At 47.3% G+C, this 26,984-nt stretch overlaps 2 protein-coding genes across 4 annotated transcripts in view; one reads left to right on the top strand and one right to left on the bottom strand.

The window, feature by feature from the left end:
* FAM120B (family with sequence similarity 120 member B) overlaps window positions 1-17,815 on the bottom strand; it is a 54,975-nt gene extending 37,160 nt beyond the window's left edge. Inside the window, exons 1-3 of one of the 2 annotated variants that reach the window (XM_030268323.4) lie at window positions 11,202-11,259; window positions 9,299-10,344; window positions 4,820-5,000 (exon numbers count right to left, since the gene is read on the bottom strand). In XM_030268323.4, the coding sequence (XP_030124183.2) occupies window positions 4,820-5,000; window positions 9,299-10,318 (1,201 nt within the window). In that variant the 5' untranslated portion in view covers window positions 10,319-10,344; window positions 11,202-11,259. Of the gene's footprint in view, window positions 1-4,819; window positions 5,001-9,298; window positions 10,345-11,201; window positions 11,260-17,684 lie in introns of those variants that run through there. The other variant, XM_072927135.1, reaches the window with a different exon arrangement.
* An 815-nt stretch (window positions 17,816-18,630) lies between these two features.
* DLL1 (delta like canonical Notch ligand 1) lies at window positions 18,631-26,829 on the top strand. 2 transcript variants are annotated; one of them, XM_030268322.4, is made up of 11 exons: window positions 18,631-18,766; window positions 18,992-19,303; window positions 19,510-19,570; window positions 19,808-20,065; window positions 22,487-22,547; window positions 23,022-23,152; window positions 23,291-23,460; window positions 23,588-23,804; window positions 24,748-25,540; window positions 25,656-25,770; window positions 26,126-26,829. In XM_030268322.4, the coding sequence occupies exons 1-11, from the start codon at window positions 18,707-18,709 to the stop codon at window positions 26,129-26,131; spliced, it is 2,184 nt and encodes a 727-aa protein (XP_030124182.1). In that variant the 5' UTR covers window positions 18,631-18,706; the 3' UTR covers window positions 26,132-26,829. The 2 variants fall into 2 exon arrangements, with proteins under 2 accessions (XP_030124182.1, XP_072783235.1); XM_072927134.1 differs by having other exon boundaries at window positions 18,707-19,303.
* Window positions 26,830-26,984: the final 155 nt, after the last annotated feature.

Below are 26,984 nucleotides of genomic sequence, written 5' to 3' on the forward strand. Positions count from 1 at the left end.
CTTCCCCTAGATTAAAACAAACCAAACAAATCTTTCCAACACTGTCCTTTCCTTGTCCACCCAAAAAGATTTTGTCTCACAATTTCCTGATCTCACTCATAGCTCGATGCTGGAGATATCTGTTGACATGAATGAAAAAGTAGTGTGCTATGGTGCAAGGGCAGAAATTCCTCAGATGAATTTCTAATGTCAGGGGTAAGAGAAGGGAAAAAGAACACTACAAAATCTGCTTTACAATCCTGCTTCTTCCTTCCTTCCTTCCCCAAGGACCTGCAGCATAAACTACCAATAAAGGTGAGGGACTGAAGAACCAACACATACAGTATGAGGGACAATATGACACATGGCTTGCCATGCTTATGTGTTCAAATCTGATGGCATTAAAAATAAAATTAAAAATGCCTACACTAGAGGGGAAAAAAAGCCTTAAACGGTACATTCCAATAGCTGAATAATCTCACATCTTGATTACAAATCATTGTCTATGATAATGCTATTTTATGAACAAAACCCTTCAATTAAATAACCCAAAGTCACTTTCAGAAACATTCTGATGTTTTAGCATTTGGTTTTAAGATTTAGTGTGTGGATTACTCTGCTTTATTCAATTTATTCAGCTCATTCAGACTCCTAAATTTTAGCCTGGTTTCTTAAGTAGGCAAACCTAATACAATTAGGACATCTGTCTTATAATTAATTCATGGATGCACTGCTCTGCTTCAACTAAATCTGCCAAAGGAGAAATGATTTCAAATGGATTAAAGTCCTACACATTTTGTGGAACTGAATACTCAGCTGACAGAGGGATCCTATTAGGGCACCAACTGAAAGAAAGGCAGGAAAGTCAACTTACCTGTTGTATCCAAACATACTGAATGATTAATCAATACACAAATAGCTGCAGAAGAGCTAGAGATGAGAGAAAAGGTATATGGGATTTGGAATGGGAAGGAAGCAATAGGGAACATGCTTAGGAACACCATATACTGCAGAAGCGAGTTGTCAAGGACATAAGTTAAGATGACATAAAAAAGCATGGAAATAGAAAAGCTTTGCTGGTGGGGAGCATTGCTCTTTATGAGTTCCACAAATCACAGAAAAACATATCAAAATGTGTCTTGATTCTAAATACCAGTGAGAGATTATTTTTGACATCAACCATTGAACTCATGCATAGTAAAAAGGGAAGTTGATAGGAAGTCTAGAATTTCATTATTTTAATGTTTGTGAATGTAGGTACAGGACATAGCACCATATCAGCTGAATGCTTTTCATTACTTTAGCCCCTTAGTAACAAACATATATTACTGTTCACATAAACAGCCAAATATATAGCTAAAAGCAAGGTCCTGCAAACTGACAGCCCATTAACATACCAAGAACAAAGTGGAGATATGATTTCTAAATGCCAACCCTCTCCACATAGAAATGTCTTGGGGAAAAAAAGCCACTAAGTTTTCAAGCATTTTTCCCCACAATGCATATAAATAATATCACCAATTAAATGGAAAAAAAAAAAAAAAAGCAGTTCCTTTGTTTAAATAGATTCTGAATGACCTGTGAAAGCACTGCTTAAGCAGCCTAAGGACAGCTTCAACTATGTGCAAACCACAAGACAGCTGGAAAATGTTGTTACATATGTTCCTCTATCCCTGCAACAACACCAACTCTCCTGAGCGGGCACTGGTGATAACTGGCAAAAATTCTGCTTAGGGACTGTTTTTGACAGAGTCAAAGCAGGGATCAGTCTGGCCTACTAATGTTAGAACTGGGAGTGATGCCAGGACTTCGAGGAGCTGGCCACGGGCTCAGGCTACATTACATAACCTCCTAATTGGCAATGGACATGCAGGTACAGGTATTTCCATGGACTGCGCTAGTGCCAAAACCTGCTGGCTTTGTTCTGAATTCTTTGCACATATAAGAAAGCTTGGCTGGCCTATCAGGGTGTATTATTTACTGTTATTTTCCCCTTCAACTTGAATTTTTCCAGAAGTACTTTTTCTCAGAAAGACACTACAGTGTTGACAATTTCTATCACTCCATGCAATATTTCACATATTGATCAGAAGGGCTCAATTAATTATAAATGCACTTTTGAAATACACAGACAACAAATGCCACATTGTCAGAATCACCATCAGCCCCTTATTTATTTCTGTAGGATCAAAAATAAGGCTGTGATTCTCCAACATTTCCATGAGTAAACGTACACACACCACACACCAAACTAGATCAAAGGCAATGTTATATAAGCAATTCTTCCAGCAGCTCTGCAATCTTTTACAGGCAGGCACTGATTTGCTCATACCCACTCCCTGCCCTTTCCTCGGGGTGTTTCACCACAGCTGCTTGTAGCTACGCAGAGCCAGATAGGGAAACAGACCAGGTTAGTTACCTGACTACAAGAAAGGCAGGGAAGAGAGACAGAGGCTATTTTCAGTTTCTCAAACTGGGCCACCACATACAGCTGCAACAGCACAATTGAGACGATGTGCAAGGATCAAAACAAGTGGCTGTGCAAGAGAATTATTTAAAGTGGCACTGATAGCAAAAGCAACACATCCCACTATGGCTTCAGGCAGTGACATGGTAGGGGCTGATGGTTTCAAAGGATATGACACCCTGCTCCTATGGATTTGTGGGTCTCTTAGGCACCCTTGGAAACCACAACCTAGACAATCAAAACTTACAGTCTCTTGCTTCAGAGTAGGGCAAACAGTTTACACTAGCTTTAACCTGTTCTTGCTAAAACTGTAAGCACTGCTTTTACAAAATTTTGGCTGTTTTGCCAATTAACAGTAAGTAAGCAGATCTGCAAAGAGGTCAGTTTCTACCATATTTTAATTGATGATATTAAGGAGTGAAAAGGAGGATCACTAACTCATGTATCAGCACTGCAAACTGAACAAACTTTGTGTAGAGTTAGTCGAGTTACCTTCAAATGTGCTACATCAGCAGCTGCATAATGGTGGCAGACTCCACATGGACTAATTTAATTCCTTGTCTTGTTCCAGTAAGCTCTTTTATAATGCTAATCCAATGTCATTCTACAATATATATAACCTACGGACAGGGTAGACTACTTCTTCCCATCCTATCCCTTATCAAATTATAAAAAACAGTCAACTTGACCACATCTGAGGGAAACTGGCAAAGGATTCTACTTTGTAAAGAACAAAGCTTATTTGTAGGTGTAGCAGTGAATCCATAAAAAAAATAATGCTTACACATACCTATGCATTCCAATACAGACTGTGACTAATGATCTACACTCCTAACTTAGAAGCAACTATACACTGGAATAAAAAAAAACAACTCATGAACTACTAGGAAATGACATGGTTAAAGCAGTTAGAGGTAGATACATGCATTGGAAATGCAGATTTAATAGAGGCAGACACAATCTACCTACCTTTCTGGAAGGGTTAAGGATTGATTTTCTAAACTATGATTTAGTTTAGAAAATTATCTCTGGAATTGGAAGCCTGAACTAAGAATAAATAACACATCCGATCTGTGGTTTTATTCTAAAATCATTTCCATAAAAGCAGACAACTTTCAGATTAAAGTTCCATTTTCAATATGACTCTAAATAAACGTTTCTGTATTTCAATCCTGTACTTCTTTGAGTAACACAAATGCTAACCCACCTACTACCCTGCTGTCTTGCAGCAACAATTTTTAATTAGGAATTTTTGTCTGGGTGTTTCTGAAAACATCAATGAATATCCTGCTGTTTAAATGAATAAGTAAAACCCAACCAAGTTATAATTATCTACAAAATTTGGAGGCAGTACACCAAAAAATGAAAAATGACAGGTGTGCATGATTACTGCTGAGATTTTTGTTATTCTCTCCAAATTGCTATGTAAACTCTGATTCAGTTTTTCCTATTATGGCACAACTTCAACCTCTGGCTACTGAGGAAAGTCATGTACTTAATTACCTTTTTGTGCCTTTCTAAGCAAATAGTTTGAATATTAGGTTTGATGGCGGTACACTTTCATCAATAAAATGTAAAGCAATTACCACAGAGAAATCAACACATTCAAAAGAATAAAGTTCAGTACACTTTTAATTTTCAACTCACTGGCTGAAAGACACTGTAAAGATAACACTTAACTAATGGAAGTCTTAAGAACATGAAATTGGTCCAAGGATGTGAATAAAGAACTCTCTGTCTTCAAGGAGATCAATGCAAGCACAGATACAAGTACCTGCTACCAAATCTGTTTATACCACTGGATAAGGAAATTGCATTTTCTAGCACTTGGAGGAAAGAACTAATAATCGCTGGCATGACTACTTGCATTTGTATTATTACAGGAACTGTATTTGACTGCTCTGAAAATTACAGACTTAAAATCAACAGAAGGTAAAACTTTAACAGTGCATTATTGTTCTGTAAAAGTGTATTACTACTCACTAATTCATCCAGAGCCACACTCATCCAAGCAACATTACGTTTCATATACCTTCAAACTTTCAAAAATCTCATAAAGACCATTGCTTTGCTCAATCTTTTGATCATTAACAACTTTCACAACTTCCCATTTAGCAAGGAAAAAAGCTCCAATTTTTAAAAATCACTTTAAAAGCACTGAAATGGAACAGTGTGTACAGAAAGCCCCACAATTTCACTCTCACATTTTCTCTTACTTCCGTAAGAATTACATTTCAGTTGCTCAGAGTTTTTTATCCTAAATGCATTTTCTATCCTAAATGCTGATAGAGCCACTGAAGTGATGAATTCAAGATTCCATATTTCAAAGTTGAAAGTATACTTGAATCATGGTGTAAGTAGTTTAATCCTTACCTTTTCCAGATTCCAACAAGATAGAATAAATATGCTGACGGGCAGGGCGGTAGATAAGTGCCTGTCCAGGAATCTCTGTATCATAGTCATCTTCCAAGGAGTTGCTGCACTCAATCTCTCCATGACTCAGGATATTGAAGATCGAATAATTTTCAGATTGGATATGCTGTTCTTTAGCTAACTGTTTGTTCAAAGAAGGAAGAAGGCATTATCTCCAAAATTAAGAAAAGTCAAAAAGTAACAAAATGTATTCACTATTTGAGGCAATAGATATTTCTCCATCAGTAGAAATGGTGGGAATAACCAGGGAGGGAACAAACACTTTTTCAAATAACACCAGTATAGTATCTTTTCAGACATCCATCTTTTTGTGGACAGGAATCCCCAGGAAAGCTATCATTATCTTTCTTAGCCCTTCCTTTAATTCTTAAAATTTAGGAGCTTGAACAACAGTTTTTTAGAAAGTAATTATTCTTAAAATCAATTCTGTATTCCAGCATAGCTGCCCTACTTTGGTCACCTGAAAATATATCTTCTTTCTTTAAACAGTGAGTGGAGTAATGACAAAATGCAAACTTCAAATTTTACTGCAAGATGAACGATATAAACCAGCTGTATTTCTTTCCTGACCTGACTTGATGTAGTTTATGTTCTGGTAAAATTAGAACACTTAACTTCACCACACTTCTACTTTGCAATAGCTCTACACTGTGAAAAGAAATGACACCTACACTAGCGAGGAAAACCAGGTTTGAAGGCATGTTGCTAAAAAGCAGAATTAAGAGCATCACCCAGGCCACACATTAGCCATGCACTGGATACAGATACATCTGCCTACAAGCAGCCTCAGTACCAGTAAGGTCTGCTGGTCTGAAACAGCCTAGGTGAGAAAGCAACAAAGATGTTCTTAGGCAGCACAGAATTCCAACCAGTAACACTGGCAATCTGGATTGGCCAAGTGCACAGCCAGACAGACTTCCTGCTTCACAACCCCAGACCAAAACTCGGGGTGTTCCAACAGCTGAGTGGGTTGAATGCTTCCATGGGGTGCCACTAACAAATTCTCCAGGACCTGTGCCATATGGTGAGCAGGCACTGATGTTTCCCTGCTCTGCATTCCCTGCATGTGTCATGCTAGCTGTACTATTTGGGCTGTGTCATCCCGCTCCAGCTACCACAGATTCTTTCACCAGGAGTTACTGGACCACTGGCTGGAAACAAATCCACCATTTCTGCAGAATTCCAGCATCTACAAACTTGGGAACTCAGCAGGTCAAAGCTGCAGTCATTTACTAGCAATTAGTGACCAAAACTAATTCTCCTAAAATGTCATGCTTTCTGTGTACAGTGCCAATCAACAGAGCACTTACACAATAAATTAAAGGTTTCCCTGCAAGAAATACTTCAATATTCCTAATATGTGTAAACAATATAATCCCCCCAAGTATACTTTCTTAAATAAAAACAGAGCATCAAGTGCTTCTAAGCATGATTTTAATGAAGCACTGAACTATTGCACAGAAACCAGCCACAGATGAGACCATCAACAATGCTAGTTTATTCCAATTTGCTAAAAATCTATACATCCTTATGTACTGAAAAAACTACAAGCTGATTTCAAAGGTATTGCTGTATTCAATGTCTGTCTCTTGAAAAATATTTCTAATTCATACCTACAATCAGCTAGAAAGTTATGCTCTTCTGAGAGAAACAGCATGTTGGGAATTGAGCTTTCTGTGCCATTTAACATAAGTTCAGATAGTGTGCAAGGTAAGCATAACTACATATGAGTTTCAAAATATGAAGCAAAGCACACACATTACATATACAAATATTTGAACACTTGTAACAAAAACAAATGAGAAGTTAACATGTCTAACATTTTGACTGTAATTTCCTTGGCCCAGGGACCGGCTTCATGTAGGATTCTTGCAGCAACAGGGAGGCGTTCTTCAATGGAGTTTCTAAACATTATTATTTTATTAGAGCAGTAGCTCAGCATGATGCTTCAGAACTTCAACCCTTCAAATTAAAGACCAAGCCAAGAAATAATGACCATTTGTCATAAAGACCACATGGTACATTCTCTTAAGGAATAAGGATATTGCCACTATTGTCCTGGCCATAATCCAACCTAGATAATGGCATTCTGGCTATTTTTTCCTTTCACTTCAAGCGGAAAGAGATTTTTCAACACCTTATTATGATGTATGGCTGCTGATTTTTTAAAATATCTTCTATTTAACTACAAGAGTCAAAAGTGATATATATTGTATCTATGTGTGGTGAATATAAAAGCCCAAATATACCTACATTTTAGCTGAAATGCGCATTGCATAGGTTACAATGCAGTTATGAAACATTTTATAATCTTTTTAGAAAGAAAAATGTAAATTGTATTGTTACTTTAGAGTAATATGAGGAAACAGAAAAATTGTTTTAAAGAAAATGCTCAAGATAAGCAAGAGTAAGAAAAAAAACTTCTGTGTTTGAAGTCTATAAGGACCTAATAAAATAGGGAGTAACAGATGGCTAATAGAGGGTCTAAAATACACTTCCTTGTATGGATTTTTTTAAAATCTCAATATGTTATCTTAATTGCCATGAATTGACAGAATTATACTCTAGACGTACTAATATACCATAAACTCTGATGCACAGTAGCACATTTTCTATTAGCCACGTACACCACCCTAAGCTGATATATCCAATTCCCCAGAGTGACTCAATCTGACATAACATATCTCACTCCAACACCAGTGCATCCCTGTCTGTGTGGGATGCAATAACTAAAATTTGCTACTGCACCCCTGCCCTTTGGGAATTAATAAATCCATTGAAGTGCTTTTGGGTCATTCAGGGACAATGAAAACAAGGGTAATTTAACCCCAACCAAAAATGGCAAAATACAGACATTGCATTTGACACTGTCCTGTACAATATCCTTGTCCCTGAACTGGAGAAGCATGGATTTCACAGATGGACCTCTTGGTGGATGAGGAACTGGTTGGATGGTCACACAGAAAGAGTTGTGGTCAATGGCTCGATGTGCAAGTGGAGGCCAGTGACAGGTGGTGTCCTCAGGGCTCACTACTGGGATCAGCACAGTTTAACATCTTTGCCAGGAACATGGACAGTGGGATTGAGTGCTTGTGGCAGGCACAAGTGCTCCCTTGGCAAATCTGCAGGTGACACCAGGCTGTGTGGTGCCATCGACGTGCAGGAGGGAAAGGATCCGTCCAGAGGAAACCTACCTCATCAATTTCAACAGGGCTGAGTACAAGATCCCACACTTGGGACGGAGCAATCCTGGCCACAAATATAAGCTGGATGGAGAATGGATAGAGAACAGCTCTAAGAAGGGCTTCAGGGTGTTGCTGAATAAGCTGCTTGACCTGTGAACTTGACAAGCAACGTGCACTCACAGCTCAGAACGCCAGCTGAACCCTGGGCTGCATCCAAGGCAGTGTGACCAGCAGGGCAAGGAAGGGGATTCTCCCTGTCTACACTGCTCTGGTGAGACCCTACCTGGAGTGCTGGGTCCAGCCCTGATGTCCCTACCACAGGAAGGACTTTGACCTGTTGGAGTGAGTCCAGAGGCTGAAGCACCTCTGCTATGAAAACAGGGTGAGAGCTGGAGTTGTGTAACTGGAGAAGAGAAGGCTCTGGAGACACCTTAGAGCAGCCTTCAAATACCTAAAGGAGGCTACAGAAGAGCTGGAGAGGGACTTTTCACAAGGGTGTGTAGTGACAGGATGAGGGGAAATGGATTTAAGCTGACAGCAAGTGGGTTTAGATTAGGTATTAGGAAGAAGCCCTTTGCTGTGAAGGAGGTGCCACTGGTCTAGGTTGACAAGAGAGGAGTTGGATCATCCCTGGAAGTATTCAAGGTCAGGTTGGATGGGGCTCTGAGTAAGCTGGTCTAGTGGAAGTCTCCCTGCTCAGGGCAGGGGTTTGGAACTAGGTGATCTTTAAGGTGCCAACCCTCAATTCTATGACTGTATGGGATGATTCTGGAGTTTCCATGCCTCCACCACAAGCAATTTCAACTTCTGCATTCTTAGCACAGCTACCTTTGATACCTTCACTGCAAGGCACAGCCAAGCAGATCACTGACCAGCTTATGGCTGACCTGTGGGGTGTCAAAGTAAAAACCAAGTCAATACACAAGCCATATAAACATGGGAAATCATATAATACATGGGAAGCACATTTCTGTGCCCAGCTACTGGCCTATACAGGAGCTGCTCCCCATTATTTGACCTACTTGACATTTCAAAGAGAGAGAAACTACTTTTTATTAAATGTGCTGCATTTGTGCTCATATTAATGCATGAAATAGTCTTAACTGGGGCTCTACTTAACAGAAAGAAGATTTTTGCACAAGCAAATTTAAATCAATAGGACTGATGTACTCAGTAATTTCCACTAACTAGTCGTGGCAATAATGTGATCGTTAAGCTTTAAAAAACAAGTTACCTGAAAGATTTCTTTATCTTGACAGAGAGCTGATTGTTGTTGAAGGGATAACATTTGACAATTTGTTTCATTGGGAGGAACCCATGAAGACTGCTGCCCAGGCAAAAGATAGGAGTTCACTCCTCTGCAAAGCAATGTCTTGTCTGATCCCAGAGGTAGAATCTCTTCCAAGTGTTTCAGGCTGCTGTATGAGCATGGCATTTTTGAGATGTAATTTGCTACAGACAGCAGTATGTTTGTTCTCCTGTTGTAGCTGTTATTCCTGTGGGGACTGGTGGTTAAACATTTGTGCCAAAAGCCTTCCAACATGCTCTCTGGAACAATATCATTGCCAAGCAAGCATGCAAACAGAGGAAGGTGTGTTAAACTAATACCCAGCACACGGCAAAGAACTTCTCGAGAGTACATAACAGTGACCAGTCTGTCCAAACGGAGGTTCTCAATGGAAAAGTAGGGACATGTGTCATAGATGAGGTAGTCACTATCTTGCCCCAGAATTCCTATACAGTTGTGCTGCAAACCATATGCAGCCACCTCAAGGTCTGCCTCTTGCAGCGTACAGACTGTTTTTTGACCGAGTGATTTCAGAGCATAACGTGTAAAAGTAGGCAGAGCTGAAGGAAGAACAAACATTTCTCTCCCTGGCTGCTTCCTGTGAGTCTTGATAAACTGAAATAATCTGGCTATTTCCTCAGTATTTTTCATCCTCCGTTTGATCCACTCATCTCTCTTTTTCTCTTCTACCACCCCGTCGAAGTAAAACACCAACTCGATACCAGCTGCCATAAAAGCATTGATAAAATCCTCTAAAATGGCAAGGTACTCCCGCCACTGGCCACCGCACACCCAGGATTCTGGTGTGTACCAGCGTCTAACGCAACTCATGGCATCTACTACGATAACAGGTGGGCAATCAGGATGATCAACGCGATGTTTCTCTGCCATTTCTCTTAGATCTATCGTTTGACACGCATCAGGGCAAACTCTTGCCACAAATCCCTGCAAGCCTCTAACACCCATGGCTGATCTCCGAAACTCACAGCAGTCTGAAAGAAGAAAAATAAAAACAATGTTCTAAGATGCAACACTGGAAAACAATTAAATTCTACAATAATAATTTTAAAAGCTGCTTGGAAACAGAACTGTTATTCTTCTGCTTTTGCTGACAGTTCATTGCCATATTCCAGTTGTTAACAATTTGAAACAGCTTACTTCCCCTCTGCAAACCAAACATAAGTACTCATTCATTTTCCTTTCTACTTCTGCTTTTTATATCAGTGAAAAACGTAAGTATCAAAATATTCTCGTAAGCATGACCAAAAAAAATGCACTCATTCATTCCCATAGAGCGAGGCTGGAAGGAACGTCAAGTCCAGCACACAGCACACATAGAGCACACAGCACAGGATTGCGTTTGGGACGGTTCTTGAGCATCTCCAGTGAGGGAGATTTCAGGTTGCTAGCGTATAGAGAAGTACACAACCCAAGAAAAACGAGGACAGATTTTTGGTTTTTATTAAGAAATACACATGCTTATGGTATTCAAAAGGTAAAGAAATTAAAGTGAGTTTACTAAGTATAGTGAATAGACAGCTTTTAAAAGCATTTCCGAAATCTATCAGTTAAAGACACTTCTGAATACCACCCCCTTTAACCGCAGTTCGGTTTGGAAGGGGCCTTTCAGAACCTCGCAGGGGGCGGGGGCCGCTGCGCGCGGCCCCGGCAGGGCCGAGCCCCCCGCCCCGGGCTCCGTGCGGCTCCCGGGCCGCGCGTCCCGCGCACCCCGGGGCCGGGGCCCGGGCCGGGGCCGCCCAGCCTCGCCCCGCCCCGCCCCGCCCCACCCCGTCCCGCCCGGCCCGGCACCGGAGAGCCCCCGGGCCGCGGCCCCGCACCCGGCACTGACCCGAGCGCCGCTTCCGCTTCCCGCGGGCGGGGCCGCGCCTGCGCCCGGCGGCGGGCCGGGCCTGTGAGGGGCCGGGCCGGGCCTGTGAGGGGCCGGGCCGGGCCTGTGAGGGGCCGGGCCGGGCCTGTGAGGGGCCGGGCCGGGCCTGTGAGGGGCCGGGCCGGGCCTGTGAGGGGCCGGGCCGGGCCTGTGAGGGGCCGGGCCGGGCCTGTGAGGGGCCGGGCCGGGCCTGTGAGGGGCCGGGCCGGGCCTGTGAGGGGCCGGGCCGCCGGCAGCGGGGCTGTCCCCGCCCGCGGGCCGCGGTTCCTCGGCTTTGTGCGGCCGCAATGGGGCCGGAGGGGCTATTGTGACCCCGAACAAACCCGGCCGGCACCGGGGGACGGGGCGGGGGACATGAAAGCGTCGCGCACCGAAATTGCTTCAAACCCCCGCGAGTCGCACTTGGGAGATTGATGTCCCCCCTGGCAGCGCAACCTTTGGCGGAGGGCGGGTTGGCTTTGTCGTGCCCGACGATTGCCACGGAGGGGAACCCCCGTTGTCCCCGGGCCGCACATCCCCAGGGATGTGTTATCCCCAGGGATAACGCCCTGGGTGCGGGATGGGAGCGAGACCCGCTCGCAGCCCGCCGGCAACAGGTGGGGACCTGAATAACTTCACATCTTCCGGGAGGGGAAAGAAGGACGCGGGGGAGCCCGTGGGAAGATTAGCTCAGATGTTATTGCCGGTGAAAAATTAAAGAGAGCGGTGCTCTGGGGAGTGCAGATTAATATATTTGGTGACTCCGAGTGCACAAAGCCTCACCATTGTGGCTGTGTCTGAATGCCTGTGAATAGGATGGAGCATATGTGGCCTGTCACCGCAGGTGCCCACATCTGTTCGTCTCCGGGCAGATGCTCTCAGAAAAGGGGAGAGCATTTCCAAAAGCTCAGGCCCGCCCCATCCATACCCATCCTCTTTCTCATAATCACCTTCTGCAGAGTAGTTTTTGCCCCCACCTTCTCCCACCTCCTGCCTACCCTGAACGTGGACAGATGCAGAAAGAAATAAAAACTGCACAAATTGGAAGTGGCTTGGAAAGCTCTGGAAGTATGTAATCAAAATGCTGCCCCCTCTCCTCCCCCAGAGTTTATTAGCAGCTAGTTTTGCACTGCAGCCAGCATACAGTGCACAAGATATACACACTGTGCAAAGGGGGGGGGGGAATACAAAAACCTTTCATGCATGAAATGCAACACAGTACAGCAGAGGTGCTGTCAGAGGGCTCTAGAGAGCGGCCTGTGCTGGAGTGGTGGTTTGCAGCTACTATTTATAGTTCTGGCTTAAGATGATTAATATTGCTGGGCGAAAGAGGGAATTTTCCTACAAGAACTGGCAGAGGAGCAAATATTGCTACTGAAGTTGTAGCAGAAAGGGATCTTTCCAGCCATCCAGCAAAATCTCATAGCTGCAATGCAAACATTTTTTTGAGGAGTGCCATCACATTTTTTATCACCTGTACATGATCTGAGTCCTGTCGCTCACCCTCCCTCTCTATGACACTGTTGCCAAGGCAAGCCAGGCCTCAGCACTGCATGGGGTTACACTGGACTTGCTTGACAGGGCAATCTTTCTGCTGGGGCGCAGGAAAAAATCAGGATCAAGGGACATTTCGTGTGGTAAAGCACTTCAGAAGGTTTTCTTGTAAAAATGTGTTCTGTGGCTTCTGGTGTGGTGAAGATCTTGAGTATCCTTGAATTTAAAGGTGGGCAAAGATGCCAGTACTCCAAATGCAAGGCGGAAGTGAAAGAGCATTTGAAACTGCGTGTCCCAGAGCAGGGGCAGGGGAAGGAATGGGACCTGCCCAGCTCAGAGCGCCCACGGGAATTTCTGGGAAAAGCTTCCCCCCAGACCGGGGGCAGGGGTGGAACCCTAGGGCTGAGGGAGGGCAAGGAGGGGAAACCTTATTTCCCCGAACCCCTTTTGTCCTGTCGTTCCCTGGGGGATCCCGTGGTTCTGGCTCCCCAGGCGGAGGTAAACAGCCCTTCACCCTTCCGACTTTGGGAGCAATGACAGCTCACGCACACGAGTGATCAATTTTATCCCTCTTAGTTTCCCACAAGCTAAATCCCGTCGGAAGCGAGCCAGGGAGCAAACCCAAACAAACAAGTAGCGCAGAGAAACGGGGCCGGGGCGGGGGGAGGGGGTATCTGGCTTTCTCCTCGTGTGCAATCAGTAAAACACATATAGGGGCCACTTCGGGATTTGCCCAGGGAAGGGTTGGAGAGCAGCTGGCTGCGGTAATCTCCTCGGGAGACAAAGGAATGCCCCGTCCTAGGATCACAGGTAAACACACAACCATTGTAATGAAAATGAGGGGCTAGGATAGGGCCGGAGCAGATGATTTGCGATTTCAAAAAGGGGGCTGGGGGGAAGGGAAGACCCAGAGCTGCTTATCTATCATCTGGCCTCGCTGTGTGCCAGCTGAGCCACGCGACTGCCCTTTCTTATTCTAATCAGCACATGCCTTTGCAACTTTGGGCTAACCTACACGCTAAACTTCTTAATCCTCCTCCCCGCACACGGCAAGGGCGGCGGAGCGCCCCTCCGGCACCGCGGCCCCTCCGCGCCCGTCACGCACCCGCCGCGGGTCGGGGCGCCCGGCGGCGGGGCCCGGGGCATCGCCAGCGCCCCCGGTCACGCCGCCGAGCCTGGGGCCAGCGGGGAAGCCAGAGCCCCAGCCCAGCGGCACTCTGCCTGCCCTCCCCCCGCTTCCCATCCCTCCTGCCCGGCCCGGCTCGGCAGAACAGGTGAAGGGGGCGTGCGGCGGAGGGGCAGCCGCGCACACATACCTCCGTAGGGACTATAGATCTAATTAAAATATTATGCACACTCGGCTACACATAGCTCCACACGTTCACGTCCCTCCGCCGACGCACCGTTCGCCATATGCCCGGAGCCCTCCGTCCCGGGAAAACTCAGTGTTGCACGCCAGCGATGGCAGCGCGTCGCCCTAATTAATACACGCACATATCCCACCCATCCACCCCTTTTTAAGTGACTTTTCCCAAAATCTGGCTCGCTTAGAAATAAAAGCTGCGGCTGATGTGGAGCTCTCGGCCGCGCTGGTGCTCGCCGGAGCAGAAGAGGGGGGCCGCCGTTGCGGGAAGGGTATCAGTTAGGGGCAGGGAGGGGGAGCACAATGCCCCACCAGCCCCAGCGAGCTGCTGGCAGGCGGGGCCGGGCCCGCCGCGTCCCGGCCGTGCGGGGTCACCGCGCCCTGGCGGGGCCCCACTCCCCGCGCCCGCCCCGGGGGTCCCCGCCGCCGGCTCACCCGGCGGAGCGGGCGCGGCCGCGCAGGGCGTCGGGCGGGACGGGACGGGACGGGACGGGACAGGAAGGGAAGGGACCGGCCGGCCGTGCCCGGCAGCGGGGGCCGGCGGCGGTGCGCGGGCACGGCGAACAGCGCGGGGGCGGCGGGGGACGGCGGGGGGCGGCGGGCGAGCGCGGTGCAGAGACACGCGGTTGGGAGCGAAAAAGCGCCATTTGGTTGGGAGCAGATGGCTGGCTGGGGGGCTGATCGCGTCTAAAGGCGTGTCATCCCCCTTCAGCGAGAATCCCTAAGGGCTCCCCTTGTCTTCGAAATCAATGAAAATTAAAGTGCAGAGAATGGATGAATAGTTAGACCTCGAGTCCCTCCTTTGTTCGCCTCAGCTACTGGTGGGCAGGAGTTAAACTACAACAGCCTCCTATAGAAACACTTAAGTTAAACAGTCTCCCCGTTAGTCCAGCATCTGAAAGAGAGAGGGAGAGGGGGGAAAAAAGCAGAAAAAGGAGCTTTCTGCTTGATTTCCCCAATACAGAATCGCGTGGCATAAATTAAGCCAGAGAAGAATAAGCGCCGTGGGCAGGATCCTGCCGGCTCTCACGGCGCCTTTCAGTCACGCTCAGCAGCGGTAATCGAGAAATCTGTGCCACGTCAATTTAACAAATACCCGGTACCGAAGGGGGGTTGTTAAGGATTTGGGGGCAAGTTTTTTCGGTTTGGTGGTTTGGTTTTTTTTTTTTTTTTCCCCTATCGCTAGGTTAAAGCCCTCGCGCGTGTAACTTTTTATTTCCAGTTTTTTAAGCAAGGAGATGCTAATGGACCAACTTTCTATCTCTCGTAGATTAAAAGATCCGCGTTGATATATCACTTCTCACCTCCACCGACGGGCCACCACCCAAATTTCAAGACAGATATTGCCGCTCACCCCGGGCCCCCCGCCCCCCCGCCCCACTCGCTTAGTAAATCTCATACGAAGTGATGTTTCCCCCCTCTCTCTCTCTTTTTCCCGGGGATAACGCCGCAGCAAAGTTTGCGAAGCAGCGGCAAGCCACTTGAAAAGATGTTGACGCTAGGTGGCAAAAGTAATGTGCAGTGTAAATCGGCGCTGCTGCGGGATGCGCCCCCCGCTCCCCGCTGCTGAGGCTGGGCACGGCGGGGGCGGGCGGCCGGCCCTCCGGGGATCCGCCGCCCGCTCCGCTCCGCTCCCTCCTGGGCCGCCTTCCTTACGTCCTCGCAGGATGCCTGCGGGATCGCTGGTCCCTTCTCTGCCCAGACACAATTCCGGGGTAAAAAAAGAAAAAAGAAAAAAGGCAAACCCAAACATTCCTGTACATTTTAAACTTTTGCTTATGCTTCGAGGGGCAGAGAGAGGTGAGAGTAAGAGCAGCTGGGTGTAGATGGATCGTTTGACTACAATTAGACGTAAAGGACACACGTTGAGTGGCAAAACATTGCAAAGATCTGGATGCTTGTACCAAGAGTTGGAGTAGGTGGCCTGGGTTTGGGGTAGATGCCACAAACCCCTAGTAAATGAATGTGGGCAGCTACAGTCCTGGAACAGTCAAGAAGAGCTGGGCTGAATGAACTCATTAGTGATTTTCTTTTAATTGGTATTACTCAATGCTTTTACTTTAAGAAGTCTTTAAGATTTTTTTTTCCTAGCGCATTGTAAGATAATTTGTGATCAAGACATCTGCTTCAATGGAAGCCACATTTTGCCATGCAAATGCACGTTTCAACCCAATAAAGTCGCCATAATAAGGCTTTTAGCACGGCATACCTACAGTGAGGTTATTGTAGCCAAATCCTCTCCTTTTGCACACAAGCTTAATCTGTGCTGAAATGATCTGTTACAATTAAAATGACATTTACAGAGACAGTTACACCTTGCATCCTAATGAATCCGCCTGCGCCTACCAAAGGTGTTTAAACAGAGTGCCTAAACAAAGTGGAAAACCCTGCTTCGAGTGACATGCCAGAGTTGCCCTCCAACTTTTATCCCCTGCTTCCATCCATCATTAAGAAACTCCTCAAATGGTAACAGTCTCTATCCCTTTTTCACCGCACCAGTAAACTCCTTTCCATGTTTTAAAGATCAAAACAAAAGTTGTACTATCTGATGGGTACGTTGAAAAATTTATAAAGGTGACGACTGGTGTAAATTTGGGCTAGTTTTATTTTGTGCGCGTACGTGTGTGTATGTGAGTGCGTGTGTATGTGTGTTGCGGAGGGGGGAAGTGCTGGAAGGGATTTCTTTAAAAAATGTGCGGACATTGTTGTAGAGGCAGTAGCGTGCGCCGAGGGGAGCTCTTTCTCTCCCTCGCATTGTGCAGGGAGCAGGTGCTGTCTACATTACCATACAGCTGAGAGCACAAAGAGCTAACTGATTCAGCCCTCACACAATAACAAACGGCCTTAATGACAGCCACGCGAACGACACACACCAAACTCACTTTTTACTAAGCTGAAGGACGAAAAAAGAGAGAGGGAGAGAGAGAGACAGAGAGAGAGAGGGGGAGAGGTTGCTGGTGATGATGATAATAATCATAGAAGGGTGCGGGACCCGGGCGCAGAGAGTGGCTCTCTCCAGCAGCGGTTGTGGCGGGGACGGGACCCGTGGAGCCCCGCAAACGGGTCCCCTCCACGAGTCCCTGCCGCGAACCCCCCGCGTCCTCCCTCGCCGCCGGACCCCCGGGGATCGCCCGTGCCTCCGCCGGCGGGATGCGCGCCGTGAGCGGAGCCGAGGGAAGAGCGAGCCCCGGGTCACTTCGTCCACGTTCGTTGTCCCCCTCCCCAATTACCCCTGTTATGCCGGGGTAAATGCGGTGTGAATTTCATGGGATGGGACTCCCCTCGTTATGGCTCGATGGCTCCCACCTCCCTCGTCCCTTTAACGCCGGAGAAGCCCCTTGGAGTAGTCACGATCACCGAGTCACTTTTTGGGGTCACGGCGGCTCCTCTGCACGTTCCAAGAGGCAATTACAGCCTGCCGTCCCCGGGGCTACTCTCTGTCCGGAGCGTGTTGCACTGCCTCTCCCCGGTGCAGAGGGGGTGTTACCCTCTCGCCGGAGCAGAAGGGGGATTCTTGCGGTTACCAAATTTGCAGGAATGTAAATGAACACGTTTTGTGCGCGCGAAGGGGAGGGGGAGGAGGGTTGCACATTTTACAGCTCACTGACCATTTGGCGATCCATTGAGAGGAGGGTTTGGAAAAGTGGCTCCTTTGTGACAGCTCTAGCCAGATTGGGGGGCTGCTCATTTGCATCTCATTAGGCATGCAGTCGGCCGGCGGGATATAAGGGCGGCAGGCGCCCAAGGAGAGGCAGATCCTTAGCGCTTCACCCTCGGAGAGAGCCGCCGAGCCGAGCCGAGCAGCGGCACGGAGCGGAGCGGAGCAGTCACCCCCTCCCCCGTAGGAGCACACCCGGACACGCTCTGTTCGCTGCTGTTGAGACACGAGCTTATTTTTGTTGGCTGGGATTCCTCTAAAAACAAAAGTAAACCCACAACAAGGAAAGAGAGCTTCGCTTCCTTTGAAAAAAAAAAAAAAAAAAAAAAAAAAACCAAAAGGAAAAGAGAAAAAAAAAAAAGAAAAAAAGGGGATCAAGGCTCCGACGTGACCTGCCCGCCACCGCTGCTGTTTGACACCCACCAGCCCCGACGTGCGCAGGGTGAGCGCAGCCGCGCAGAGCCGCTCCCGAATCGCACCGCCCCGGGAATTATCGCCGCTGCCTCCGCCGCTGCCTCTGCAGGGATTTCCAGATCGCCAATTTTTAATCTTCCTTGGGAAGCCTCTTCTCTGCCTCTGTTGGGAATTAAGTTGCTTTTATTTTATTATTTTTATTTTTTCTTCCTGGAGAAAAGAAGGAGCATCGTGAATTGCGAAAGAAAAAGAGTTTAACAGATAAATATTAATTTTTTTCCCCCCGTCCTCTTTTCCTCTCTTTTTCTTCTGCTATCCGAAAGAGTTGTCAGTTGCCGACAGGCTACATCTAGAGGTATCGACAAAAGGGAAAAAAAAGTCAGAGACACTCCTGAAAGAAGGAAACCTTGACAGTAACTCTTCCAGCTCTGCTGGGACGAGCGGCTTTGGCCGCTGCCGCTGTGTTTTTTCCCTTACCCCGAGAGACACTTTCCCCTTTTCCCTCTGACGAGAAGATAAGGGGGAGGAAAGCGGGGGCACCAGAGCTGCACCTCCAAAATGGGAGGTCGGTTCCTGCTGACGCTCGCCGTCCTCTCGGTGCTGCTGAGCCGCTGCCAGGTAAGTGCCCGCGGGGTGGGGGGCAGGAATGCCTGCACCGGGAGGTCCCTGCACCGGGGAGTCCTGCGGGGGATGCGGGCACTGTCGCTGCCGGTGGCAGCCGTGAGGAGCGGGGAGGGGGTGGCCGCCGGGGTCGGGGCGGGGGCCAGGGCCGGGGCCGGGGCCGGGGTCGGGCCGGTGGAGCGGGCTGCTCGGTGGCTGACGGCCGCTGTCCCCACCCCGCAGGTCGGCTCCTCCGGGGTCTTCGAGCTGAAGCTGCAGGAATTTGTCAATAAGAAGGGGCTGCTCAGCAACCGCAATTGCTGCCGCGGGGGCGGCCCCGGCGCCGGCGGGCTCCAGCAGTGCGACTGCAAGACCTTCTTCCGCGTCTGCCTCAAGCACTACCAGGCCAGCGTGTCCCCCGAGCCGCCCTGCACCTACGGCAGCGCCATCACCCCCGTCCTGGGCGCCAACTCCTTCAGCGTCCCCGACGGCGCGGGCGGTGCCGACCCCGCCTTCAGTAATCCCATCCGCTTCCCCTTCGGCTTCACCTGGCCCGTAAGTAGGGGGCGATGCTGGAGGGGGCGGCACATAATTATTCCCGTCCCATCCCGTGCCATTCCAAGAGGCCACCAATCCCCTTGAAGTGTCAAGATAGGAGGGGGACAACCATTGATAACTCCTGGGGACTGGTGGCACTGCCCCTTGGGCCTACCTGCTCTCATGCTCTCCTGGTGGGTTTTCTCTGCTTCTTCTTTCCACAGGGCACCTTCTCACTCATCATTGAGGCTCTGCACACAGACTCGCCTGATGACCTCACCACTGGTAAGTGTCCTGAAACACACTTTTCCTTGTAATAATCGCAGCCCTGCATCCCTATTTGGCCCCATTCTCTGCAGTGTGTAGCACATTCTCCTCTACAGTAGACCTGTGGCAACAGAGGCCAACCTGTTGGCATGCAGCCATGTCATCCTGCCTCTGCAGTTCCCCTCCCACCAGAGACCCCCCTATGCCCTGCCTGCTTTGGGCTCTCTAACCGCTCTCCTCTCCACTTTCGCACAGAAAACCCTGAGCGCCTCATCAGCCGCCTGGCCACCCAGAGACACTTGGCAGTGGGTGAAGAATGGTCCCAGGACCTGCACAGCAGCGGCCGCACTGACCTCAAGTACTCCTATCGCTTCGTGTGCGACGAGCACTACTATGGAGAAGGCTGCTCTGTCTTCTGCCGCCCCCGGGATGATGCCTTCGGTCACTTCACCTGTGGAGAGCGTGGCGAGAAAGTCTGCAACCCCGGCTGGAAGGGCCAGTACTGCACTGAGCGTAAGTATCCACCTCCTTGTCTCCTTGGGTGCCCCTGGCAGCAGTGTCTCCGGAGCTCTTGGGGTTGGTGGAGGGGTCTTTCTCTGAGATCAGTCCCCATGGGGAGGGAGAACCAAGCAATGGTGGGTGGATGTCTGGTTCCATGCCCAAGCCTTACCGCCGTGAGGGATGGGAGGTCTTAGCATTGTCACAGAAAGTTAATGCAGACAGCCCCTTCTCAAGCCAACAAAGTGTCAGTGCCAACTCTACACTCTTGCTCATTTGCTTTAGACCATTTGATCTGGTAAAAAAATGTTCAGCAGTTGCTTGAGGATTTATTAAAATATATCAGGACTACTTTTTATACCTATCTACCCTCCAACCACACAATTTTGGTATCATCACCTACAGGGTACGTAGCTTCAGGGGAGGTAGCTAGGCTTTGGCAACATCCATGTGACAGCCTTGTGCATAGGTTTGCTATGGTCTGTGGCCTTGTATTAAGAAGAATATCAGTAAGTCCAAGACATTCTCTATGGCTTCTAGACTGTACATTTCTCATTTGGGGTACTCATGCTGCTGCTAACAGAAATTTATGCACGTGGGGCCACAAGAACATTCAACTTATTCCCCATCTCTCTTCTGTCCCATTGCCATGATAATTAATACAAATAAAGTAGTGAGGGACATGAAACATACCCCAGAGCTTGAAGTTTTTGAGGAATGCAGAGTGTTGACACAGCAGGAAAGGCTGGGACAGTAAGCAGATCACAGACAGGATAGTCCAGGATGTCAGATACTTTCCGGTTGTATGAGATTCCACCCTTTGTAGATCCATAGCAGTGTACACCCAAATGTGCACACAGAGCCCTGCTGCAGCCTGTGATGGCATTCTCTGTGTCTATACACGGATCTGAAATATGCTGGCAGATGACGTACTGGGCCAGTGCTCCTCTGCAGTCATCAAAGGGCCAGGCAGGCAGGAAGAAAACAGTTCCAGGCTGCAAAGCAGCCTCTCAGCTTTCTTCTTGTTGTGTTTTGGTTTCTTTTTAAACCCACCTACACTGTGGTCTCAGCACCATTCCTGATTGATTATTCACACTGTTAGTGACTGCTAGGATGCTTTTAGCGGTTCATGGTACGATGTTGCACAATGAACAGCAGGCAAAGGTGCTCACATTTTCTTTGATGGTGTTTTAAATGAGAGCTGCAACCTTTCCTATGATCAAAAGTACCTAGCCCAGTTGTGTCAAGGGGTGGGGAAAAAGGAAACATTTTGATAATGAGCTGTTTTGGGGCTGTCAGCACTTTTGAATGCCTGTACATCTCTGCAATTCCCACAGCGTAGCAGAAGGCTGTCCATCTTTCTTGACTCATTACGTACGTTCTTTGCTGTGTTTTCCCTCTCAGAAAAAAAACAGCTTATAGCACTGACACAAACCTACTAGGCAGGGGAGATGTGTTTATGTGTGCATGCAAAAAGAATGTTTTGCCGTTAGTGAGTGGAGCTGCCAGTTGCAGATTGCTTCCCGTTGCCTTGCCCCCAGCTCCATTCTTTCCAACTTGGAGGCGATCTGATTATCAGCACTGATTCTTTCTTTCTTTTTCTTCCCCCCTCCTTCCCCTCGCATGCCATTGTCTCCGGCTGGCTTTGTTGAATTAAAACTTTGCAGTGCCTGCTTAATGAGTTCCATAACCAGGCAAAGTAATGAGCAGAAGTCCCTTTTTTCCCTTCTCTCATCCTCCCTCCCGCTGGCCCGCTTACCTCTTTTACCAGGGCTGCACCCACCCGCCCGCCCCTTTTCGGAGCAGGGCGGAGGGGGGAAGGAGGGAGGAAGAACTTTAGACTTATTTATTTGAATAAGAAAAAAAAAAAGTTTTTTTGCAGCGAAATCACGCGCGTGCCATAGATTAGCTGTGGGCAGGGATAGGCTGCCCGGTCGCCGGCCGCCGGCCCCATTGGCTCCGGGGCCGGGGTATTGTTGCAGTGGGGCAGCTGCTGGGAGAGAATAGACAATAGAGCAGCTGTCTTGCACTGGCACCCTGCACACCAGCTGTCCACTCTTATCTGCACACACACTTTCGGGGGATATTAAGAGGTGGAGCTGTGTGCATAGAATTGGAAAAAAGGACTTCTGACCCTCACTGGGAAGGGAAGGGGGGTGAGGGGCTGTGGGGAAGGGAGCAATTGTGAGCCCTCTTTTGTCTGTGTGCAACTGTATTAAGAAGAATGCTCATCCCTGGTGATAAGTAAAGTGCCCAGTTACGGGGCAAGATCAATACTCCTTCAGACTCCAGAGATTAATTCAGCTGCGCTTAACTGCCCCAATCTTGTAAAAGGGACTCACTCCCCACCCACAAGGTGCTCTCAGACTCAGACTTGTAAAAGAGAGTTGTTTTAGCACCAGTGCTGATGTCTGTCCCTGCTTGGTTTGTTTGCAGCAATTTGTTTGCCTGGCTGTGATGAGCAACATGGCTTTTGCGACAAGCCTGGGGAATGCAAGTAAGTTTTCCACTCCCTTCCTGCTTCCTTCTTTGTCTTTCAGTGTTGATGCTCTGGTGTAAAATAAGCCAATGGACATCTGAAGGGTTGGTTTAAAGGCCTTTCTTCATATTAGATGGAAATTTGAAATATCTGGTTGATGCCAGATCAAAGTATTATTCCATAAGTCAAACATCAGTGCCATTAATATTAACCTAATGGGTTTACAGTGCCGTGTGTAAGGCTGGGCTCTTTGTTATTAAACAAATTAACTATCAGAACCATGGGTCTATCTAAGGAAGTGGAAGAAATAGCTAGGACTAATGAAAGCTGATGCTATGGTTGGACTTGGTGACTTTCTCACTGAAGGCTCATCGAGGCCTTTTAGGAAGCTTGATCCCTGGCACCAGTGTGCTTGCAGAGTTTGTGATAGGGTTTCCAGCTGTGAGAAGTCTAAACCTGATGGGACTTTTTTGTCATCTTTTTTTTTTTCAGATGCAGAGTGGGCTGGCAGGGGCGATATTGTGATGAGTGCATCCGATACCCAGGCTGCCTTCATGGTACCTGTCAGCAGCCGTGGCAGTGCAACTGCCAGGAAGGCTGGGGTGGCCTTTTCTGCAACCAGGGTGAGTTCTCACCCTGAGCATCTCTATAAAATGCAGAGAGCAGGCAACTATTTTCAGCTTACTCACTGTATGGTAGTCTTGCAAAGTAGTAAGCACCATGGCTGCTCTCTTTAAAAAAATAAAATGTATCTTTTACAGACCTGAACTACTGCACCCACCACAAGCCCTGCAAGAATGGTGCCACATGCACTAATACTGGTCAGGGGAGCTATACTTGTTCATGCCGACCTGGGTATACAGGCTCCAACTGTGAGATTGAAATCAATGAATGTGATGCCAACCCTTGCAAGAATGGTGGAAGCTGCACTGTAAGTTGTTTGTTAAACTCCTCCAAGTGAGAGTTAATGTCAGTTTCACTAATTTTTAAAATCCCTTTTTGGATTTCAGAGCAAGTTCAGACAAATGTTTTGATCATTTCTCATTTCTTCCCCCCAGGATCTTGAGAACAGCTATTCCTGTACGTGCCCCCCAGGCTTCTATGGGAAGAACTGTGAGCTGAGCGCGATGACTTGTGCAGACGGACCATGCTTCAACGGTGGGCGCTGCACCGACAACCCTGATGGGGGCTACAGCTGCCGCTGCCCACTGGGTTATTCTGGGTTCAACTGTGAAAAGAAAATTGATTACTGCAGTTCCAGCCCTTGTGCTAATGGTAAGGCCAAACAGCATACACTTACTTTGGTGTCTGGTCTGGAGTTCCTAACAAGTCACACTGATCAATCATAGAATCATAGAATGGTCTGGGTTGGAAGGGACCTTAAAGGTCATTTAGTTCCAAGCCCCTGCCATGGGCAAGGGCGTCTTTCACTGGACCAGGCTGTTCAAAGCCCCATGGAACCTGGCCTTGAACACTGCCAGGGATGGAACATCCACCACTTCTCTGGGCAACTGGTTCTCTCACAGTAAATAATTTTTTCATAGTATCTTATTTAAAGCTGCTCTCTTTCAGTTTAAAGTCATTCTGCCTTGCCCTACCACTACATCCTCTTGTAAAAAAGTTGTGTATTGTCAATAGTCAACTTGGTGGAGGAGGATCTGTACTAAGAAAGCAATGGCACGGCTTGGGCCATTGCTGCAGATTGCATTTTCTGATGACCAAGTGGCCAAGTAACTTGGTCTGAAGCTTCATGCACATAAACGTGGAAAACTCTTTACTAAGAGTCTTAGAGGTCTGTGGATGCAAATGCCACACAAGTGCTAAACATTATTACTTGTAATCTGGTAACAGTAATTTTCCTGTTTTGATTAAACTAATGAAGACTTTCCGTACTGTAATCGTCCTTATTCATTGCCATTCAAATTCTGTAACATGAGATGTGGTGTTAATCTGACCTGGGCTAGTGTTCTGGTTCGAGTTGAGTGAAATGTCAAAAAAGAAATAGGATTGAGAATGAAAAATAAATCTGCTTAACAAAAATATTTCTTAAAAAAATGTGCTTTTTATGTTGGATTAGACTTGTCAAAGGTCAAGCTGACCTCTCAAAAAGAAAGCTTTCCTCAGCTGCTGGTTGTGCTTTTTGCCCCAAGAGCAGCGAGTGGGGGGCTGTGGTGTCGGCTGCCCACCACTCAGCTTGTCCTCCTTTCCTGTCTTGCAGGAGCCCAGTGTGTCGATCTGGGGAACTCCTATATCTGCCAGTGCCAGGCCGGCTTCACTGGGAAGCACTGCGATGACAACGTGGACGACTGTGCATCCTTCCCCTGTGTCAACGGAGGGACCTGCCAGGATGGCATCAATGACTATTCCTGCACCTGCCCCCCAGGATACAACGGGAAGAACTGCAGCACCCCGGTGAGCAGATGCGAACACAACCCTTGCCACAATGGGGCCACCTGCCATGAAAGAAACAACCGCTATGTCTGTGAGTGTGCCCGGGGCTACGGCGGGCTCAACTGCCAGTTTCTGCTCCCGGAGCCACCTCAGGGACCCGTCATCGTTGACTTCACTGAAAAGTACACGGAAGGCCAGAACTCCCAGTTCCCCTGGATCGCTGTCTGTGCTGGGATTATTCTGGTCCTCATGCTGCTGCTGGGGTGTGCTGCTGTGGTTGTCTGCGTCAGGCTCAGAGTGCAGAAGAGGCACCACCAGCCTGATGCCTGCAGGAGTGAGACTGAGACTATGAATAACCTGGCAAACTGCCAGCGCGAGAAGGACATTTCCATAAGTGTTATTGGTGCCACTCAGATTAAAAACACAAATAAGAAAGTAGACTTTCACAGCGATAACTCTGATAAAAATGGCTACAAAGTCAGATACCCATCAGTGGATTACAATTTGGTGCATGAACTCAAGAATGAGGACTCAGTTAAGGAGGAGCACAGCAAATGTGAAGCCAAGTGTGAAACGTATGATTCAGAGGCAGAAGAGAAAAGTGCAGTACAACTAAAGAGGTACCTCACATCTGAGTGCAGGGGGCGGCTTGGCTTTGAAGGGGGAGCGTATATCTCATAGGTAGCATTAAGCAACAGCCATCTGACTTATTCTTTCTCTTTTTGCCTTCAATAGTGATACTTCTGAAAGAAAGCGACCAGATTCAGTATATTCCACTTCAAAGGACACAAAGTACCAGTCGGTGTACGTCATATCAGAAGAGAAAGATGAGTGCATCATAGCAACTGAGGTTAGTAGGGTTGGAATAGCAGAGAAAATTCTTGGTCTGCAGCTCCCATCCAATACATGCCAGGGCAGATAAACTCTTTTCCATAATGCCACAGTGGTTTGTACCTGTTGCAATCCAGACAGCTTGAGTTTATGATGCTGTGGACATTGTAAAGACAAGCTCAGTGACTTGCTGCTGTGGATGTTGTGGGTTTGACAAGTTTTGTAGACTAGGGTACAATGGTAATGTGGTTGAGGTGTGCAGACCCCACCCCTTGGTGTGCTTCATGCAGAATCCTGACCCTCTGCAACCTTACAGCCCTCTTCATATGTTTGATTAACCTCTCCTGATCTCTGCTTCTGTTTTCTCTTTCCAGGTGTAAACCAGAGGTCATATGGCAAGGTGGTTGTTCAGAACAATTTCAGAGGAGACGTGCCCCAATGAATGCTGCTGAAAGAGGAATGGGAGATAGATTCCTTCACTGACTGCTGCTGAGAAACTAAATTCAGGCTTGAGCTGGTTCTCTACTGAAGTTAGCAAAGTGACTGCAAAATAAAGAAACAAGATGGACACCAGGCAAGGGTCTGTGTTCAAGGATTACTGTTGCACTGCCTTTTATGAATTTTATCATTGCACTATGGTCAGTTGCTTTTCTATATATATTTAAATGAATGGACTTAATTACGACATAAAAAGCATGCACTGCCTGAAGTGTATATTTTGGATTATTATGAGCCAGTCTTTTCTTGAATTAGAGACACAAACACTGCCTTTATTGTCTTTTTTGATACTAAAATGTGTTTTTACTAGGTGAGAAAAAGTGTGTTATTTTTTTGAATCTGTAAAAATATTTTCATGATAATTGTAAAGCTTGAGTATTTTGTGATGTTCATTTTTTTATAATTTAAATTTTTTGGTAAATATGTACAAAGGCACTTCGGGTCTATGTGACTATATTTTTTTGTATATAAATGTATTTATGGAATATTGTGCAAATGTTATTTGATTTTTTTTACCATTTTGTTAATGAAGAAATTCATTTTTAAAATATTTTTCCAAAATAAATATTATTAATGATAACCAGAGTGCTATGTTTATTCCATATCTGATGGAACCAGGCATCTGACAGACCTGTGTGGACTCATGGGGGCATTGGGTAGGATTGAGGCTTATTACAAAGACTGGGGAACAACTTGTTGTGTGTAGACCCTCCATCCTTCCCCTCCTAACCTTCT

This window comes from Taeniopygia guttata, chromosome 3 (assembly GCF_048771995.1).
Source record: "Taeniopygia guttata chromosome 3, bTaeGut7.mat, whole genome shotgun sequence".
Taxonomy (NCBI): domain Eukaryota; kingdom Metazoa; phylum Chordata; class Aves; order Passeriformes; family Estrildidae; genus Taeniopygia; species Taeniopygia guttata.